At 32.6% G+C, this 22,517-nt stretch overlaps 1 protein-coding gene across 2 annotated transcripts in view; it reads left to right on the top strand.

Annotated features, from left to right (window-relative positions):
- The window catches only part of LOC111060655 (trafficking kinesin-binding protein milt), a 151,810-nt gene that overhangs the window by 26,469 nt on the left and 102,824 nt on the right, over positions 1 to 22,517 (top strand). For both annotated transcript variants that reach the window (XM_039436810.1, XM_039436815.1), the window contains one exon: positions 535 to 642. In XM_039436810.1, the coding sequence (XP_039292744.1) occupies positions 535 to 642 (108 nt within the window). The remainder of the gene's footprint in view (positions 1 to 534; positions 643 to 22,517) is intronic.

Raw genomic sequence — 22,517 nt, forward strand, 5'->3', positions numbered from 1 at the left:
AGGAGGAACGCCGATATTACCGTAAAAATCACACTATAGAACTATTCATCATGAATCAGCTGTCGAGTGGATTATTAATTGCATGCAATTAATATCTCAATGTAACTTGGTAAAAAATCAGCTCTTGGTGTGGACTATTAGTTGCATGCAATTAATAACTGATAATAACATAGTATAATTTTCTATCGACCTTTCTGCTTTCAACTCGGGCTGACCTGTTGCCAGTATGTTGACGTTGCCAGTTGAAGGAGATTAGCTTTTGATGTTTGCATTTTTTGATACACCAACCCCAACAGCTATTAGTCGTTTTCACGCCGATATCTCGCCGAAACTACAGGACAGGATTTACTCTAATGGACAGTATTAGAGGAGGCTGTAGTTTATAACTGCGCGAGGTCTACTGTTCACAGAACTATTAGTATAAATTGAATTAGAGTATCGTAGCCGAGTGGACAAATTTCTAGCTTCACAGTCTAAGGTTTCTTTATTGCATCTTATAATATCAATTTAATTAAATTTTTAATTGACTTTTAGGTTATGAGAATCAGGATTGGTTCATTCCGTCACCTGCACTGAAGCCTGAGGACTCCAATACAGCCGCTCTTACCACTGATCAGATCCGAGAGACCTTGAATTATTTCCGTGAGTTTTTCAAAATTTCAAATTATTTTCATATCTAGTTTGTTGTGTTTGCATGCTTTTTATAGTGTGTTTATATGTTTTTTTTTTTTGTAAAATTGGTCTCTGTTCGATTTTAAGGATATCTCTGCAATACCCAAATAGATTGTGGTATTTAAATTTCATCGTTACAGTTTAATTTGGTGAAATTGGGATTTAATCTGAAGAGTATTGACTTGCAGCGTTTAATTGAATGTGTCATTTAAATGTCATCGTTTCAGTTTAATTTTGGTGGAATTGAGATTTCATCTGAAGAGTATCGAATATCTTGAAATAGATTGGGATCTCTGTGTAGTGTTTTCAGATTAATTTCTCAGAATTTGGTGTCTGATTTGAAGCATCATCTGCAGTCTAAAAATAGAGGTTATTTGTTGGAAATATATTGTAGGAGATAGAATATGATAGATTGAAGATTATGCTATCTGCATTTGTTTTAGATTAGAGAAAAGCATATGGAGAGAATATTTGAAATGGTTGAATAGTTGGATGACATAAGTTTGTAGGAAATATATTGTAGAAGATAGAATATGATAGATTGAAGATTATGCTATCTGCATTTTTTTTAGATTAGAGAAAAGCATATGGAGTGTGTGTAAAGTTGTGTTTCTTTTCAGGCTCGAAATTTTGCAAAATTACTCAACAATTTCTAATTTGTAGAGTTTTGAGTGAAATATTTTTGTTTTTAATCAGTTTTTAAATATCAAAATTCAAAATTTTTAGTTTTGTCATTAGTTTGAAGTGGAAATTGGACTTTTTGAAGTGAAAGTGAAATCTTAACCTTATTCTTTTGAAACTTTTATTTGTTAAAATTTGGGAGAAGACAGTTTTGGGCTATGCCTGTTGTCTTCTCCCAATCATATTATATTTATTATAATTATGATCTGTAATTGCCAATGAAATAAATAAATGAATTAATGAATGGAGAGAATATTTTAAATGGTTGAATAGTTGGATGACATAAGTTTGTAGGAAATATATTGTAGGAGATAGAATATGATAGATTGAAGATTATGCTATCTGCTTGTGTTTTAGTATAGAGAATAGCATATGGAGAGAATATTTAAAATGGTTGAATAGTTGAATGACATAGGTTGAAGCACAGATCTAACCTTTGTTTAGTTAGTCTATGGTAGAAGGTAATAAATTGAAGAAGACAGAAGATCGTGTTAGTTAAAAATGATTGATTAAACTATGCTAATTAACTTGTAGACATATTCTTCTACAAGGGTTTAAGGACTATTTTGATGCATATCTAACATGAATTTGCTGTTTCTATTTAAAAGATATAGTTTCTTTTTCTTCCACATCTCTTGCCGTTGTATATTGTATGTGATACTGGTATTGTTCCCCTGTTGTGGTATGAAGATGTCCATTCGCTAACCTGAAAAAATTGTTACAAAATTAATTGGTACCTGTTAAATGGTAGAAGGTACTTGTTAAAGGTAATGGAGGCTAGTCAATATTCAGTATTGACTAATACTCTTCTCTATAAAACTTGGAACTTCAAGATTGAAATCTTTCTTAATTAATCTTAAGCTGCGTTTACACCAAAGTTATTAACAAAATGTTAATAACTTAATCCTTATAGATTCTATTAGATTGAACATAACTTATCATACACATGATGAACATATGTGTTTGTTAAGTTCCGTTCAATCTAATAGAATCTATAAGGATTAAGTTATTAACATTTTGTTAATAACTTTGGTGTAAACGCAGCTGTAATCTCATCAATATTGATTTTTTTGTATTGAATTGTTAGAAATTACACTTTGTGTGTTTTTATTCAATAAATTTGAATTTGAGGTGATAAAGTGATTACACAAATATTGTCAAATCCACAAAAATATGTTTATTTGAAACCAGACTCAAGTTTCAACGCAATACTTGCCATCATCTTCAATCGAAACAGATGATGCCTAGTTTGGTGTTGCAACTCGAGTCTGGTTTTAAATAAACTTATTTTTGTGGATTTGACAATATTTGTGTAATCACTTTTCCACCTCATCATGGGGAAGTTCCACAACTTTTCTGAAGACAGTGTAAATTTGAATTTGAATTTATCCAATATTCATTCACATTAGTGAAATTTTCCATCAAATTTACTGCAAAAAATTCTGTAAATGTTTATGCTATCATATATCAGGAAATGAACCATTTATTTTCTATTCCTCAATTTTTATTTACACTTCAGGAACCCACTGATCTAAATTTGAATTTATCCAATGTTCGTTCAGTCACATTAGTGTAATTTCCAATCAAATTCACTGCAAAAAAATTCTGTAAATGTTTATACTATCATATATCAGGAAATAAACCATTTATTTATCTATTCCTCAATTTTTATTTACACTTTAGGAACCCACTGATCTAAATCAAGGTCTTGTAGAGTCAACCCCACTGATCTCGTATCAAATCAAGGTCAGGTAGGAGAGACCTTAATAAGGTCAAGGGTCTCTAATGGAACGCGTTCAACCCTTTGTAAATAATGGCGTCTCCCTTAGCCCTTACAACTCTCGTGAGATTTACTTTAAACTGTCAGCATTGTTTGAATGGGTAGCTTTGGTGTTATTCATAAGGAATGCTGACAGTTTGAACTGAATCTATCTCACTATAGGCCTTGCAATGTTTGTCAGGGCGGTTCCCATTCAAATATCGCGCCGACATTGTTTTATTGCTGAGCTGTCACTTTTTGAAAGCCTTGTCTTGTCTATTAGGGTTATTTTAGACACCAGATGTATGACGTCACAAAGTGGTCATCAATGTTCTTCAATCATTTATTGACTGATAGAATAATCCATTCAATTACAGTCTTATTTTTGACCGAGCGAAGTGAGGTCTAAGATTCAAGTCGACGGTTTGGCATTTCTCTTAATGTTTAAATGTTTATATGTTGCGCATTTACGGCGAAACGCGGTAATAGATTTTCATAAAATTTGACAGGTATTTTCCTTTTTAAATTGCGCGTCGACGTATATACAAGGTTTTTGGAAATTTTTCATTTTAAGGATAATATAAAATGAAAAAGGAGCCTCCTTCATACGCCAATATTACCGTAAAAATCAGACTATAGAATTATTTATCATAAATCAGCTGTCTAGTGGACTATAATACTACCCGTTCAAAAACATCGAACATCTTGAAAATGTATCTTTCCATCAACCTTGTAGACAGTTGCAGCCAGACCTGATAACAGCGCTCACACTCACATTCCGGGACGACACGTCACGGTACGATAGGACAGAAAGCTCTATATTTATTTAGGATTTTTTCTAGACATTTTAAATTTATAAATTATCTATTAATTTTTGAGAAAACATAACAACAGGTAAATGTAACTTACTGAGCACGAGGTCTACTGTTCACAGAACTACTAGTTTGTACCTCGTCGAATCTGCGTTCTGCAAACTCAGAATAATATAGGCTAACATTAATTAATTTATTTCTGCTGGAAATGATTTTCTCTTAAGCTCTGTGCTTGCTTGTGAGTAATGAGAAAGATGGTGATGAGATGATATTGACAATATTCTTGGTTAATCCTTACCAATTGCTATAAAGGGTATGTGGGTTGCGAATCACTGGGAAATTACTTTGGAGCTCACTGCTGTTTGTTTTAGAGCAGATCAAATCAAATCAAATAGCTTTTTATTCACAAAACATAATACAAATTTATGAAATTCATTTACACATTCAACAGTGAATACTCTCCACAAAGACTTGAGTCTGTGAGAGGAGAGTGAGGTCTTTCAAGTTGAGATTATGTTCTCATGTTTTGTACATATAATAATTGAAACTATTTCAATTGAATCAACTAACATTCATCAGCAAATCAAGAATATAAATTGCACACAATGAAATTCCATACTGGTAATAAGTATATACAGACAAATATATAAATAGTAGCTTAAAGGCTATACTTAATCATTATAAACGGCAAATTCACCAAGTTCTGAATAAGAAGGCGGATTGAATCGGTTGCTCTGCAGCATCCCTGCCAATTTCTTTCTAATAACCATCTACTCAAATGTTGCTTGTAGGTGTTAATACTGTAATTTTCAGACTGTTTTAAATGATTGGGAACGTTTCTACATAATTTATATCAGATATCAGAAATTAATATCAGAGAAGATACTACCTCCCTTTTTGAAATGTATTAATATTGTTTTTCGTCGTTTCCAGTCTGGTTAGACTGATCACTAAATATTATTATAAAGCGAGTGATTTACTTACGGCTGTTCGGAACACATTTTTATTTTTATTTAAATTGGATAATCTTTCTCAATATAATTGTTAAGATCATTATAAGAGTGAGAAAAAGTGGAAACTGAAATTTTGAAGTGGTCTAATTAGCGAGTTATGGGCTGTTGAAGTGCTAACTCCGTTTTCTTTCCAGATCATAAACGGTTTCGACTATATTATTAGAACTTCTCTTGAAAATTCAAAAATGTATCTTTCCAAACTAAAACATTTTATTCCCCCATATCGTTCATGAATAGAAATGAAACATTTTTTTGTAAATTCGATAACTTGTTTATTTTGGCATTGATCGCGAAAAAACGCATATTAGAAAAAAACCAATGATATTCTGAATGTATTAAAAAAAACACCAATGGAAAATTCGAAACCGTTTATGATCTGGAAAGAAAACGGAGTTTAGCACTTCAACAACCTCTCGCTTATTAGACCACTTAAAAATTTCAGTTGCCACTTTTTCTCACTCTTATAATGATCTTAACAATTATATTGAAAAAGATTATCCAATTTAAATAAAAATAAAAAGGTGTACTAACAGCATTAAGACATTCAAGTTAGATTCAATTAGATAGAAGTTCTATAAGAAGTTGAATAGGTGAAGAAAAATAGTGTTTTAGTCAACTTGAGTGATCAAGGGTATCTATGATCAAATCAAAACAAATAAATCTTTATTCACAAAATAAAATACATCTGCAGTTACAATAAAACTGTAGAAGTTCATGTAATTGAAATTTGCAATTCTTCTTAATTTATTTAGCAGGTGTTAATGGTTTTGGTGCTAATCATCCACAAAAAGTGGTCAAAAATAATTAGGATCAGAGTTTTGAATTATTATAGTTTTCACCGTAAAGTGTAAAATATTCCATTAACGTCAGCTCAATTAATTTGACAAGATTGACAGTTGAATAATTACGTCACCAGCGTCCTTACCTCACTTGTCCTCCAAAGGTCATGAAATAAAAGTAAGGTATTACTATATGTACAGTAAATATAGTAATACAGGGCTATGCAGTATACACAGTATATAAGCTATGTTATACATAGTAATAATGATAGAAGTTGAATACTTCTTAACATTTTATATTCTATAGAACTAGTAGTTCTGTGAACAGTAGACCTCACGCAGTATTCTCATCCACAAATACCTGATTGAAACTATAGACCTTATGGAAATACAGCAATAGACTGGCTTCTCCACTCATCTGTGTAATCACTTGTCAGCTGATTTATGATGAATAATTCTATAGTCTAATTTTTACTCTAATATTGGCGTATGAAGGAGGCTCCTTTTTCCTTTTATATTATCCTTGAAATTCAAAATTTCCAAAAACCTTTTATATACGTCGACGGGCAATTAAAAAAGGAACATACCTGTCAAATTTCATGAAAATCTATTACCGCGTTTCGCCGTAAATGCGCAACATATAAACATTTAAACATTAAGAGAAATGCCAAACCGTCGACTTGAATCTTAGACCTCACTTCGCTCGGTCAATTAATTAACTGAAATAGTGGCTCACTATAGAGTATAATTTATACAGCAATAGTGATAATATACTTTTATAGTAATAATAATGATTGACCTCTAAAGAATACTAAAATAATGAGCATCAAATAATATTAAAACCTGATCTGAAGCATCATACCTACAATTCTTTATTCTTTATTGATTCATACAATAAGTACATCATCAAAATGATAGGGAGAGAAAAAATAAGGTAACCTTGGGCTATTCCTCTCCCAAATTTAGATAAGGTTACACATAGTCCGAAATAGGTTAAGTCATTACTTCATAGTAATAATGATTGACCTCTAAAGAATACTAAAATAATGAGCATCAAATAATATTGAAACACTGATGAACCATCATACCTAAATTCTTTATTGATTCATACAATAAGTACATCATCAAAATGATAGGGAGAGAAAAAATAAGGTAACCTTGTGCTATTCCTCTCCCAAATTTAGATAAGGTTACACATAGTCCGAAATAGGTTAAGTCTTGTAGTTGTTCGCTCAACAAAATTTTTTAAATTATATTGTACTTTTCTTCATTGAAATCCAATCTTTTAAACTTTTATATTCTATAGAAGAATAATTAATTAACCCAAATTTATTTTTATAACCTGAGGATGGTGTGAACACTAAAACTAGTTATTATAATTTGTATTCTTAATCTATTATATTATTAATTTCAAAGGGTACTATAATTCTATATTATAATATTAACCCAAATAGTGTGGCTCTCTATATAGTATATACAGTAATTCAGTACTGTAGTTATTTTACTTCAAACTGTCAGTATACCTTTTAAATAACATCAATGCTTCTAATCCAAACAATGCTGTCAGTTTTAAATGAGTCTCACTACCTATATATCTTTATTTAGTATATATAGAGTGATTTATATATACAGTATAGTGAGGTCCACGTTATAATGGTAGTGTTTGATTAGCAATGGTATTGCGATCCTTCTCTATCATTCAACAAAGCGGATAGCGCTATCTTTTTCTCGCTTTGCTCTGTTGCCAAATCGTCTTTTAACGATGTAGAATTAATAATTTAATGAACAAAATAGTTCATCTTAAATTATGAAAACTCATTATGAAATATTGAAAAATATTATTTCTTGCTTAATAAAATATAATTGATTATTTTTAAACGAGAATGAACAGTTAATATTACATTAATAAACGTGTATCAGCTACCGTCTATAGAAGGCATTGACAAGACAGAGGATCGACAACGATGTTCTCCTATCTTTCTCCACTGCCATTATAACGTGGACCTAAAGAGTAGACCTATAAAGAGTAGACAGCAATGATAATTCGATAATAATTAGTATGACTGAGACAGGAAGTGGAGTTTGTTATTCTATCGATTGATCAGTGATTGAGAAATAGCATCAATAGTCACCTTGTGACGTCATTCAGCTTGGTGAAGTGAGATTCATTACGAACTGTCAGCATTGTTTGAATGGGAAGCATTGGTGTAATACATTAGGTATACTGACAGTTTCAAGTGAATCTCAGGGTGAAGACCTTTGATTGTACTGCTATGAGTGATTCATCGCTTCTCTATGTCGGTATTAACGCACAAGTCTAAGGGTTATGTGGGCTTAATCCTCATTCATGTCAGAGGCCCTGAGATTGATCAGGTGCGACATGAAAACTTACACCAGACCTGAGTTAGCCAGGTCACTCGATATTATTATTATTTTTAGTACTATCCTCATTCAAATAAAGAATTGATTAATTTCCAGAAGTTTGAATGTTTTGAGAGGTACAAAATATAATTTCTAGTCCTGTCTTACATTTTGGAACCCACGTTATGGTTTGTGTCCATTTTTTTTAAACATCTTTATTGCCCATAAAAACAAAATACAAAATAAAAAACTTACAAAAGAAATATTCTAGATTATAATATTATGCTATTTTACAAATAAATTAAAATTACATGGATGGCACCACCCAGCAAGGGCAAAACCCTGACCGCTGAGTGAGAGTATCAGCTGTTTAGACAATATTAAAATTTATTTACTAATAATCAAAGCTACAAAAAATCGAAGTTAACAATAAATTACTAGTAATTATAATATTTGACTGATGTCGAAGAAAAATTTTTGTATCACCCACTTATTTATCTGTTCCATCCTCTGTCTACCCCTATTAGAGAGATATTCTGACAATGCATTTGGCATGATATTTATTATTTTTGAGCTAAGATACCCCAATTGTCTTCGCACTATTGTCAAATCTGAATAGTTAATATTATAAATGTTATGAGATGTAACTCTCAGGTTATACATATAAACGTTATTATTCACTGTAATAATTATTTATCTGATTTAATCATCACCCAGGCCTAGGATGATTTAAATAAATCATGATTTGATTTAATTATGAGCCTAGCGCTCATTTAGTTTTGTTATATAAATCTTTTGAGCCATATAGTATACCTCTATAGTAACCTTCCCCCTGACAACCTAGTCCAACTAATCATGAATAAAATTCACAGAAATCACCGTTGTATCGATCTGGCACTCCCTTCCCCTCTCTTCCTTCTTCTCCTTATCAGTTCCCTCTCCACCTCACCTTCCAGACTAGCCCCCTACCTCCCCTCCCACCATGACTAGTAGACGCGTTCCTCGCGAGGTCAGTCAGTCTAGTCGTCTAGTGCGGAAGCTTGCACCGTGCGGTTGTCTTTAAGTGTGAAGCGGTTTTTCTCGGTGTACTTAACCTCACTTTTTCGTTTTTCGGTGTAGTTGTTGTTTTCTATCACTTCTACTGTTGTTTTGTGGATTTAAATTTGTGTACTAATGTGTTTGGATCTGTTCTACGATTGGTGAAAATTGTTTGAGTTTTGTAAAAATGTGATAAATCGAGTTGAAGGTGAATGTCATGATTGAAAATCTGCTTCTAATTGTTTGAGTTCTTTAAAAATGTGATAAATTAAGTTTAAGGTGAATGTTGTGATAGAAAATTTGTTTCTTATCATACTAGAATTGAAGGCCTAGTTTTTCTTTGAATATTGTTTTACTTCTATTGAGAGTTAGTAAGAGAATAGTGAGATTGAAAGAATAGTGTAAGAGAGGGTCTACTGCGCCCTAACATCGCTCTCTAGAAAAATGAAGGCAGTCATTCTATTCTATTCTACTTCTTGTTATAATGTAGGATATGAATTTGCTCTTCTGCGCCTTCTGCGCCCTAAAAAATTAAAGTGTTTCATATGTTTCTAATTATATTAGATTTGAAAGCTTCGTTTTTCTTCGAATAGTGTGTTTTACTTCTATTGAGAGTTAGTAAGAGAATAGTGAGATTGAAAGAATAGTGTAAGAGAGGGTCAACTGCGCCCTAACTTCGCTCTCTAGAAAAAAGGCAGTTATTCGATTCTATTCTACTGCGCCCTTACTTCGCTATCTAGAAAAAATAAAGGCAGCCATTCTATTCTATTCTATTTCTTTTTATAATGTAGGATATGGATTTGTTCTGCGAAGATAATATAGTGTGTAGTCCGTTATATGCGTTGATACAAGCTGGAGATGAATTAGATTGATTTGAAATAATATTTCACTTATTTTGTTTCAAAATTAGAGATTATGTTTATCTCTACATCGCGTTTTTCTATGGTAAATTGTGTATAATTTGAGTGAAAACTGTGCAAACTTGGATATCAGTGTGTGAATGGGGATAAATGTGAATTGAAATCTGGTTTCCTGCGTTTTTCCTTGAATGTGTCATTTAATATTCTTGGAATTGTTCTTTTCTTCAGTATAAGTTGTGTGTGTAGGCAATTATTTGGATTACAAGTTGTGAAAATTGTGTATTGAACGCCGTTTGGATTAAAACTATCACTGTATCTTTAGTACAATATAGAAATATTTAGAAGTGGTCGATGTTTTAGAAAAAGGTTCAACTCAAATATGTATAAATTTTATTCCTTGGTGAAATCGCTTTGAATAATGGAAGGGAACGAAATTGGAGTAGTAATTTATTTGATATGCTGATGTCGATGATTTCATATTTGGTTGATAGTTGGAATATTCTATTGATGTTCTAGTTTCCTAATTCATTGAAAAGTAAATTATTGTGAATTGAACGCTGTCTGGATTAGAACTATCACTGTATCTTTGGTGCAATATCGAAATATTTAGAAGTGGTCGATGTTTTAGAAAAAGGTTTAACTCAAATATGCATAATTTTATTCCTTGGTGAAATCGCTTTGAATAATGGAAGGGAACGAAATTGGAGTAGTAATTTATTTGATATGCTGATGTCGGTGAATTCCATATTTGGTGGATAGTTGGATTATTCTATTGATGTTCTAGTTTCCTATTTCATTGGAACGTAATCACGTTTCATGTAATATTCATCAATATTGATAAATATTTATCAAATATTCATCCAGTTATCAGAACAATGCTTGAATGCTATTTGAGTCCTTCTTTGTTATTGGAGTCACTTATCATTATTAACATTTTGGGCGGCTTTATTTATGTAAGCTACTTGAATACCTTCATATTCTGTTGGTTCAATTCGTGCTGATTGTTAGAAACTGTAAGGCCCGGTTGCGCAAAAGCCGATTAAATTAAAAAAAAAAATTAAATAATTTTTTGCCTAAAAAGCAGTCGTTAGGTGATGTCAAAATCCCTGAAATTGATCAGTTCCGACCTGAAAACTCTGACACCAGACCTGAGTCAGCCAGGTCACTCGATATTATTATTACCGTAATTAATTTCACGAGAAACAATCAGAGAAGACGGTTTCTCTGATTAAAATACAACCGGCTTTTGTGCAACCGGCACTAAGATTTGTGATGGATGAAAGGATTAGGTTGATTCCAAACATCGTTTCGCTTACACTGCAACTTTTGACTATTTTTTACTATTTCAATAATAGTCAAACCATTTTTGACTACATTACAGTATCAAGAACCGGTTTTAGAGGTGACATCCTGACGGGATAACCAGATGACTTGATGACACCCAGACATCTACCCTTTCGTTTCTAGTCTAGACCATAATATGTATTATAACTCAGTATTGTCAGTACACTCCCAATGTTCTTGAAGATAATAATTATTGTTTACCTCCTCTTGGACGTATCTTGATTGGAAACTACTGTCAGTAGTCTAGAGAAAGGAGTTAAAGTGTGTTCCGAACCACTTGGAGTTGACAATTTAATGGCCGTTCCGTGTGAATATTTAATCGCCTCCTCGTGATATCTACCGATATAAAATTGCAGCCCTGCACGACTAGTTGATGTGTTAACTAGTTAACTAGTTGATGTGTTAACTAGTTAACTAGATGATGTGTTAACTAGTTGACGTTTTTCCCTTTCTCCTTAGTAGATTAGAAAAACGGTTTAAAATATCAGTAGGCTACTGTGAGATCAACTGTCAGTATTAGTTGAACGGGAAGAATTGGTGTGATTCAAAAGGAATGATGACGGTTTGAAGTGGATTTCACTACAGTACTAAACTGTAGCATAGAGAAACGATAGCATAAGTAGATATCTCATGGTATAGGGCGTTTATGTCGCAACTTATACTGTTAACCCAAGCCGATAATTCACGTAGTTCTTTCCTATGCAGCTGTGTAACGCTGGTAGTCTCTCAAATTGTGCCGTTCATACACTATCACCCTAACAAAACAGTAAAAATTGACAATAATCTATAGTAATCGGTTTGAGATAACAGTAAAAGTTGCGACATAAATTCCCCATACCATGGGATATCTACTTACTCTATTGTTTCTCTATGACTGTAGGTACATATTTATCTTGACTAGTTGATGTGTTAACCAGTAGTTAATGTGTTAACGTAACTAGTTAATCGAAACTGTCGGTACATATTATCATAACTAGTTGACGTGTTAACCAGTTGACTTTATCGCCTTTCTCCGTAATTACAGGATAGATTTTAAACAGCAGTGAGCTAGTGTGCTTCTTGGTGTAATATATATTTATATATTTTATCGAATGCTGAGATACGTGCCATGTAGCACTATATGTATTGCTTTGATAAGAGTTGAAAATTACCAGACCTTTTTAGATAAGGCTGAGTAGTGTGTGTCGGTGACCATGAAAAATAAACTGAGAGAGGGAGAGAATCTGGAAAGAGAGAAGTATGAAAAGAGGAAAAAGAGTATTAGAAAGAGGTGAATGGTTGGGGTAATAATAGAGAAGAGTGGGTGTGTGAAAGAGAAGAAGAATGTAAATTATTTTAGTTAGAGATGTAGCAAAATAAGAGAGAGAAAAAGATGTATTTGAGGAAGTGGTATATAGAAAGTGGAAAAGAATGAAAAAGGACGATAAAGAGGTAAAAATGTAGAAAATGACAAAAGTACTGTAGAAATAAAATAGCTTGTGTGTTGTGTTGTAATTTTTGGCATTATGACGTTGATATTTGGAAGATTGTATAGTTTATGCTGCTATATTGAAGAAATGTGATAATTATTATCTTATAATTATTAATAATTATCATAATTATTCTTATTTTTTCACTCCTCATCATTTTTGATGATGTACTGGTTGTATGAATCAATGAAGAATATTGTAGTACTACACTACGGTATATAGTTTGAGAGAGAAAATATAGATAGATAAAAAAAGAGAGAGAAAGAAAGAGTCAGATTCCTTTTTCCAGAGAAAATAGAGATGGAGGAAGAGAGAGAGAGTGAGTGAGATAGAGAGAGAGAGCGAGAGAGAGAGAGAGATAGAGTGACTGAGTGAAAAAGTGTAAGAGACTGATTTGATTTATTATTTGCCTCCATTAAATTCATTAAGTTTGATGTCTAGGTTCACTTTACCACATAACCTGAGGGAGAGAGAGTGAGTGAGTGGTTGAGAGAATATTGAGAAGTACTGTAATGCAACAAGGTAACTAAATATGGAAAAAAGAAATAATCTAACAAGGAAAAGACCAGAAAGAGAGAAAGAGCGATTGTCTATCTCAGTGGAATCTGATAGTTCTCAGTTTGGAAGTTGATGATATGGATCCCTTGCTGCATTCCATACTCTACATGGTCTATTAATTATTCGAGAGCTAGATAATATCAAGAATATCCAGTTACTTATTAAAAAACTTGATTTCGATGATAGATACGTGTTTCAGGAATCTTGATGAAGTAGTGTAATTATTTCTTGAAGAAAATGATGAGATGTTGAAGTTTTATTAGAGTTTTTCATGCCTTGAAATTGAAAACTGATAGTTGATAGGTGATAGGTTCTGAGGATGAAGTGTGAAAATTTTGATCGATAATCGAGGAAACATGTTGTTGTGACGTATTTAAATCTACTATAAATATAAAGAAAATAAAAATCTCAGTACCCTTTTTTGAAATATTTTATCACTACATGTTTCGGACATTTATGCCATTTTCCATTGTCCGAAACATGTAGTGATAAAATATTTCAAAAAAGGGTACTGAGATTTTTATTTTCTTTATATTTATATTACAAGTAGCCCTCTACAGAAAAGAGTTAAATCTACTAGTTTTGTACAGTTGATTAATAGCTCAATGAAATAGAGATTTCATATGGCTAATCTCGTTAGAACAGTTATTGGTAGCAATAAAACTCTTCGAATTAGATTCAAAGCTTAGAATGTATTAAATACATAATATTTATCTACTTATACATCATATTTACTTATAAGTAAATTAGATTCAAAGCTTAGAATGTATTAAATACATAATATTATCTACTTATACATCATATTACTTATAAGTAAAAAATATGTACATATTATACTTATAAGTATAAATAAATACGTCATATTTATCTCAGATTTTTATGATTTTACACATTACATGAAATTTAAAAATGGAATGGTCATTTTATTGATCAAACATGATTAGAATTCGTTCCTAGTGAGTACAAAATATTTGAATAAAAACTCTGATATTGAAATGTTTCACAAGCCTTGATGAACTATCAGTAAAAATCTCCAATCAAATGAAACATAAGTCGTAAATATTTTCATTGAATAATTCCTCATAATCGGAATCTCTGGTCCAATTGCACGCAGTCAATCAAAAATCATCAACTTTTTTCGTCTTAAATTTGTTATTTATTCTTATCAGTGTTTACAATTACTGCTTACTGATAAGTATTTTTGCATTCATGAATCTTGTTCATGACTTTATTACTGTATTCATAGTCTAATTTCATTCAATTAAACAAAAACATAATTTCAGTCCCTAACTTAGTCTCAATTGAACCTTGTTCCGTAAAAGTCTCTCTGATTTGAAGAGTTTATTTTCATCTGTAGGCTATTTATTGGTGAATAAACAAATCCTGTTTTCAATTATCACAAATTCAATTGAAAAACAAACATACAGCCTTTAAGATTGTCTCAAATTGTCAAAAACAAACTTTACAGTTTCTAAAATAGTCTCGTTATCTTTTGTATTTAGTTCATTCTTATCAGTAGCTCACTTCCATAAATGAATTAATAAATCTTGTACTTTTTACTATCAGTGTAGTACAGTACTCATGGATCAATCCCATGCAGTTTAACTACCTAAGCCTACTTCATGCTACATAATTATAGTAAAAATTATATATTAGTTTATTATATTATTTTCAAGCATACAATATTATCAATCAAATTTATTCCCATCATTCTCAATTTATATGTTACTGACTTGAAGTTTTACATTCAATACTCTCTTTATTTTAATAAATTCTTTCAATACATTATATTAGTATGATACTTTGGACAAACAGCAACTTTTTGTAAAAATTTGGAAGAGAAATGGTACAGACTAGTCTTTCCTGCATGGTCATAATTATATTATGTATATAATTATATCTAGGTCCGGTTGCACAACAGCCGGTTAAATTTTAACCGTGATTAATTTCACGAGAACCAATCAGAGAAGGCGTTTTTGAAAAGACGGCATCTCTGATTGGTTCTCGTGGTATTAATCACGGTTAAAATTTAACCGGCTGTTGTGCAACAACACTTAGTGTTTTGTACAATAACTTGAGAATGAAATATTATCTTCAAGTACATGTATATAACTTTGTCTGTCTCTCAAATTTACCCTTATCACTCTCAATTTCTATTTTATTGTCTGAATTGTTTCTGGTGTGAAGTTTATTTTTATCAGTAGCCGTTAGTCCCACTTGACTTTTATCGACTACTGCGTATTGAGACAATGCAATTGAATTATTTATCGGCTCTTGTGTAATGCGGGCTGTTTCTTTTGCTCTATCTAGTGTAATACATGTGCTATAAATCCGTTGCACTCTGGTTGGCTAACACAAATTATGTTCTCTGAGAGAGAGCAAGTGAGAGAAAAAGTAAGAGAGTGAGAGAGAGAGAGTTACACAATAGCTCAGGAATTTTCACTCTTTTCCTGATGTATTCACACTATCAAGTATTGTACCTTGCACTACTCGTACTAGACAGTGACAGTGAATAGTGATAATTATTTGATTCCCACGATTTTTAATTGGGCTATTCCCACTCAGACTAAGTATGGATAATGCTATTAGAACTTATAGGAATTATATTTTTTCTGTTCACTGTCACTGTTGTATGCGAATACAGCTTTGATTATAGTGAGATTGAGGAACATTTACTTCATCAAGATCTCAGGTGATCAAGAATCAGCCCGGGTAGGCAACTTCATTACATCAAGTTTTAAGTTCGTCAAGTTCCTGTTGCTTTCAGAAAGTCGTCATGAAGATATCGTTTAATTTTATGTATCATAAAGATATCTTGATTTTTTGTCTGGTCCAGTATACCAATGCCAATATTATACAACAATATTAATGTCCGGTCCATGTAATTCAAGTGTATTCTATACAGTATCATATATTCAATTACTAGCCGTCAGGCTCGCTTCGCTCGCCATATCCGTCTAGCCAGGGGGCTCCGTCCCCTGGACCCCCGACTGGATCGTCCAAAAATGAGATGGGCTCGCTTCGCTCGCTTGCATTTTTCATTTCAGCATACTTCATTCCATCAGAAAGTCAAAGTACTGTGTACTGAATTTTTTTCAATATATTTCCTCAATTATTGAAAAAGGTGAGAAAACGGAGAAAAGCTGAGAAAAACGTTGGAAAAAAGCTAATTCTGGGCGTTATTTCAAATTCCTTCCAACACAACATTATTACACCCTAGCTAAGCTTCTGTTCTAAATTTGAACATTTTCTGTTCATTTGTTCTCGATAAAGCTGAGAAACGCAAAAAAAACGCTGGAAAAACGCTGATTTTGGGCGTATCTTTGGAAATTTTTACAAATCCATTCTTAGTGCGCCTCTAAAGGGCAAACTGAACATACCTACCAAATTTGAACGTTTTTGGTCTGGTAGATTTTCAGTTCTGCGAGTGAGTGAGTGAGTCAGTGAGTGAGTGCCATTTCGCTTTTGGATATCTAAAGTCTGTGAATTCCATAGAAAAGCATAGCTGTCCCTTTTCCACCACCTTCTATACCCTAAAATCAGAATATTTGGGTCTGTTTCCATCTTCACGAAGTGTCCACGAAATCCCTTAAGTAATTCTACTCTATTTGATGATAATAATCGTGATTTCGGTATCCCGGTATATTTAATTTTTAATTTAATTTATTTAATCATTCAGAATTACAAAACTTACAGAAAAGTTCCACAGGTTCACCACGCCCAAAACTGTTCCAGTATTAAAATATAACCAAAATGGTATATCTGATCTAATATTAAATCTTTCTTACTATCGTATTAATAATGATCAATTCGATGATAAAATATTATGATCAATAATACCTCAAATATGATGTGTTATTCATCAAGAAAATATTATATCTTTCCATGATTTAATAACACCTTTTTGTAGTCTAATAATTAATTTTGAATATTCTGATAGTTCATTACATTTCTACATAGCCTACAAACATTCCTGGCAATATGGCAACGGTGTGCAGTTGGAAACTGCTTCGTTCAATGACAATCACGGATAGCAAACTAGTACTGATCAGATACTGACTTTGAAACGTGAATCTCCCCTTTGTGAATTTTTGCCGTATCTTTTGTTAGATTGTTGCCATTTCATATCAACTATAAATTGAGAGAGTTGCACAACATCACAGGTATCATCAATTTTTCCGTGATATATTTACTCTTTCAAAAAATCACTTCACTTATATGGGCTACTTTTGTTCAAATTAATAAAAACAATTTAAAAACTTGTAGTACCCTTTATTAAAAAACTTTAAAATATTTCGACTAATTCCGACCATAGGTCATTTTCAAGTTGAAATGTAAAAAATACATTATTTATTATTTTGTATTTCTATGAAGGTTACTACAAGTTTTTATATTGTTTTTATTAATTTTTACTCTTTCAAGTATTCTACCTTGTCCAGTTCTACTAGTGAATTTTATGAAAGTGAACCTAGTGTATAAACTGTCTTTCACAGTTTCATTTATATCAACTACACATTTTTCAAAAGTTGCATGAATTTTCATCCCTCATTTTAACAATCATCAAAATTAGGTGAGCAGATTTTGGATTCCGTCTCTTTCTTGTTCCTTATTCTAGTTCATTAATTAAATGAATAAATAATATAAGTATCATGTGTCATACTTGACAATGAATATTGTCAATAAATTGAACATTCTTACATTCATGACATAACTCTTGTCCAATCCCTAACTAAATCTCTGGAATTTCTACAATATATAATAAATTATGAATGGGCGTGTGTTGTAGAGTAAAAGCAGTGCAAAAAGCACTCAAAGTATAGGGAAGAAATTCATTGGAGGACAATAACTTCTTCACTCCTACAACTGGACACTGCATAACTTCAAACTGTTTTTTCTTTTGCTGCTCAGTTTTAGTTTCTTCTCTCTCTCTCTCCCTATTGTAAAATACATAAATAAAGAACTAATACAATCTCGCTTTCTCTCACACACTATCTGTTTCTCTCTCACTCACTCATTCAATCTCTCTCTCTCTCTCTCCCTATTGTAAAATACATAAATAACGAACTAATACAATCTCTCTTTCTCTCACACACTATCTGTTTCTCTCTCACTCACTCATTCAATCTCTCTCTCTCTCCCTATTGTAAAATCCATAAATAAAGAACTAATCTAATCTCTCTTTCTCTCACACACTATCTGTTTCTCTCACTCACTCATTCAATCACTCTTTCTTCCACGCTCTATCTCTCTCTTTCTCTCACTCTCTCTCCAGCTTGTATCGGAATTTTCTCTCTCACTCACTCACCAAGTAATAATTCAGAGCTTAGCGCCGTTGGCTATGAAAAGTTGAACTTGGTCTGACTCTACTAGGAACTTGAGACTTGGCAGAATTGCAGTGTAGGTGTGTTGAAGAACCAATGAAAGCTGCAAGGCAGAAAGGTATATTTGAAGGGGCTTATTACCTTTCTCTGTTTCCTATTTGTGTGTTCTGCCTCTCACCTCGTTCATCTTCTTTCACTCTCTTCTTCATTTCTCTCTCATCTTCGTCTTTTTTCTGTTTTCTTCTTCCTCTTACACTTATTCTTTTTCTTCTTGTTATTAACGTTATTATTCTTCTTCATCGTCTGCTTCTTTTCAGTTGTTTTCTTGTTTTTCTCCATCAACATCATCTTCTTCTTCTTCACCTTCTCGTTCCCCGTCTTCTTGTATTTCTTCTTCATCTTCTCATTCTCTCCTCTGTGTTCTTGTTTTTCTTCTTCTTGTTCTTTTTCAACTTCTTCTCCTTCTCATTCTCCTCCACCTCCTCCTTCTTCTTTTACTCCTACTTCTCTTCCTCCTCCTCCACCACCTCCTCATTCTTCTTCTTATTCTTCTTCTTCTCCTTCTCCTTCTTCTTCTTCTTCTTTCTCTTCTTTTTCTTCTACTTATCTTCCTTCTTCTTCAACCACTCTTATTTAATTGATTGTAGGACTGATAGGAATTCAATAAAGCATTGACAGTGAAGGTATTTCTTGAGGCTTATCATCATTGTTATCAAGGCTTCATCGTTCTATAGTCTTGAAATCGCCTATTATTTATGAGCTTTACAATAATTGGCTTTGACTGAACCATCATGACTTGCACTTGTATTTTTTCGTTCATGCGTTCTTGGCCTATAATGAAGACAATCGTATTGAGGTTTTGAAAAAGAATTGTTTGTAATTTTTTAACGGAGAAATGATTTTCTAGTTTCGAAGCTAGAGGGCTCAGTTTTTAAATCGTTGACATTCTGAGTGGTTTTTGTTTCAAACTGAAGCAGAAATCTTACAGAAGTCAAATCAAATCATTAATCATTAGTTGTACCAATTTTTCGAAAAGTTCAAGGAATTTTTGTTTTGTTTTTGAACAAAGTAAACTAACACGTTTAGCATTTACCAGCAGTTATATAGTGTGATGAGTGGAGCCATATGATTGGCAGTTGACTACCTATGGAGGTAAACCACTGTCATTGGTCGAGACAAGACACTCCCATCGTAGGCCCACCATACTACTGCATGAATCAATTCATCATTGAATATGCACACAGAAAAGTATTGGTGTTAAATTTATATTTTTATCGTTTAGTTTTCAGTGAATTACAATCATTGTACAATCTTCCTTGTACTTCAATCACATTCTTTGCTGTTGTTAAACTCTGTCTCATGAATGTAGTTTGAATACTCCGTGGGCGTGTCTTGTCTCGGCCAATGAGAGACTTTCACCTTGATATTTCAGCTAACTACGAGTCTTATGACTTCATTCACTCTACACTAATAATATATATTCTGATGCAAAAGGTTCAAATTTTAGTTTATCAGTTGATGATGATGATATTAATATTGATAATGAATATTACCAGTTGATAATGCATTTTAGTAGTTGATTTTGACGTTACAAAAAATGGATTCTCGAAAAATTTTATATAAATAATTTATGGTTACAATTCTTTTCACTTGTGATGGATTTGCATCTCAATATGACACATTTACTACCACAATAATTATTAAAGTTCAAATTACGTAAGATTGACTGATTGATTGAGTACTTTATTTATGTAGATTACAATATATACTGGCTTATACACTTATATACAATAGATGACAATACAGCAAAATTATGGATGAATTTACAAAATATAAATTAAGAAAATTATTTTTGAGTTGTATATAATATGAAGAAAAAAATTTGTAATAACTATAGATAAAATAGATAATATTGTTATGCATCTACATAAATTGGCGGAGCTTTGGACATATCAATGTCCACTCTTTGGAAAGAATATTCGAAGTATTCTTCCCACTAAGTGCCGGTTGCACAACAGCCGGTTAAATTTTAATCGTGATTAATTCCACGAGAACCAATCAGAGAAGCTGTTTTTACAAAAACGCCTTTTCTGATTGGCTCTCGTGAAATTAATCACGGTTAAAATTTAACCGGCTGTTGTGCAACCGGGCCTAACTCTCTAAGATGTATTCCTGTATTCTTTTTATTGTATTATGGATTATTCTGTCATGAATTTATACTATAATAATCACCTCTAACACTGAAATGAAAAATATGAATTATTCTATAGCCACCGATGTATGCATCTATATATATAAAAGCGAAATGGCACTCACTCACTGACTGACTCACTCACTCACTCACTCGCATAACTAAAAATCTACCGGACCAAAAACGTTCAAATTTGGTAGGTATGTTCAGTTGGCCCTTTAGAGGCGCACTAAGAAATCTTTTGGCAATATTTTAACTCTAAGGGTTGTTTTTAAGGGTTTAAGTTCGTCTTTTAGCATGTATATTCTTCTTCTCCCCATCTCTTAATTATAATTGAATTTTCCATATCATATGTTACTATAGAACTATAATCTAGATAGAGTACCTCTTCGAACATTTGTAACTGGCAACTAAATAATAATTTTGTCAGGTTGGCATTAAGTTGAGTTGACTTTGTTAGGTTGGCACCAAGTTGAAGATTTAAATGCATTTATCGCGGAAAAATTGATTGGGCACTGCTACTTCAATCCTGGAAATATTATTATTACTGGCCGTCAGGCTCGCTTCGCTCGCCATACGTTTAGTCTGGACCCCCGACTGGATTGTCCTAACATATGATAAAAATTCTCAATGAAAAATGCAGGAGCGAAGCGAGCCTGCTGATCTCATTCTTGGACGATCCAGTCGGGGGTCCAGGGGGCGGAGCCCCCTGGCTAGACGGATATGGCGAGCGAAGCGAGCCTGACGGCTAGTAATATATAAGGGTGCACATGAAGGGATATAAACCACGCTCAACAAAACCAATCTCTTAGTACAGTCCTACAAAAACCAATTCTGACAAACAAAACCTATTCTGCAAAAGTTGGCACAATTATTATTACATTTCGCAAGCGGCCATTAGTTTTGCACACGATACAGATTTGCTAGAATGGAAGTGAGGGTACAATACCACGATAATTTATGAGTGTCACGTGATCGATCTGATAAAACCATTTATTATACGGGAATGGGGACACCACCTTAATATTTGTGTTGCCCTTACAAAGACAATATTATCCACCACCTTTATATTCGTCTAGTCTTCGCCTTTACAAAGACAGTATTATTGAATACTATCCACCACCTTTATATTCGTCTAGTCTTCGCCTTTACAAAGACAGTATTATTGTAGTGTCACTGAATCTGGTTCATGAACTCAAAACCCTATTCGATTATCAGCAGATTATAATAGGTACTGTATTTAAGCTGGGTTTTCGTTTGTGCGTGAATGCCGTCGTCGATCATGACAGGGTGAGGATCTCACATTGGGTAGATTTCAATTTCTCTAAATAGACTAAAAAATTATGTTCAATTATGTTTTAATGGGGGAGGTTGAGTTTATACTTTTTTATGATATTTTAAATGGAAGTATGTTGATATTATTAGAAATGCTTTGATTCTTGAATAATAAACACATAATGAAAAGTTATTTGATCAGCTGTTTTAGCACACTTGAAATTTGTTGGACAATATGAATTGGTCAACAATGCTTGTCGTCGTCGTCGACTGCGGAAGTTTACGTACTAACGAAAATGCACTTTCAGATGTTGAATTTAGATGTAAGAATTAGATGTTATAGGCTAATCCCATTCAATCGACTCTGAACTCTATATTTTCTGC

This window comes from Nilaparvata lugens, chromosome 10 (assembly GCF_014356525.2).
Source record: "Nilaparvata lugens isolate BPH chromosome 10, ASM1435652v1, whole genome shotgun sequence".
NCBI lineage: Eukaryota > Metazoa > Arthropoda > Insecta > Hemiptera > Delphacidae > Nilaparvata > Nilaparvata lugens.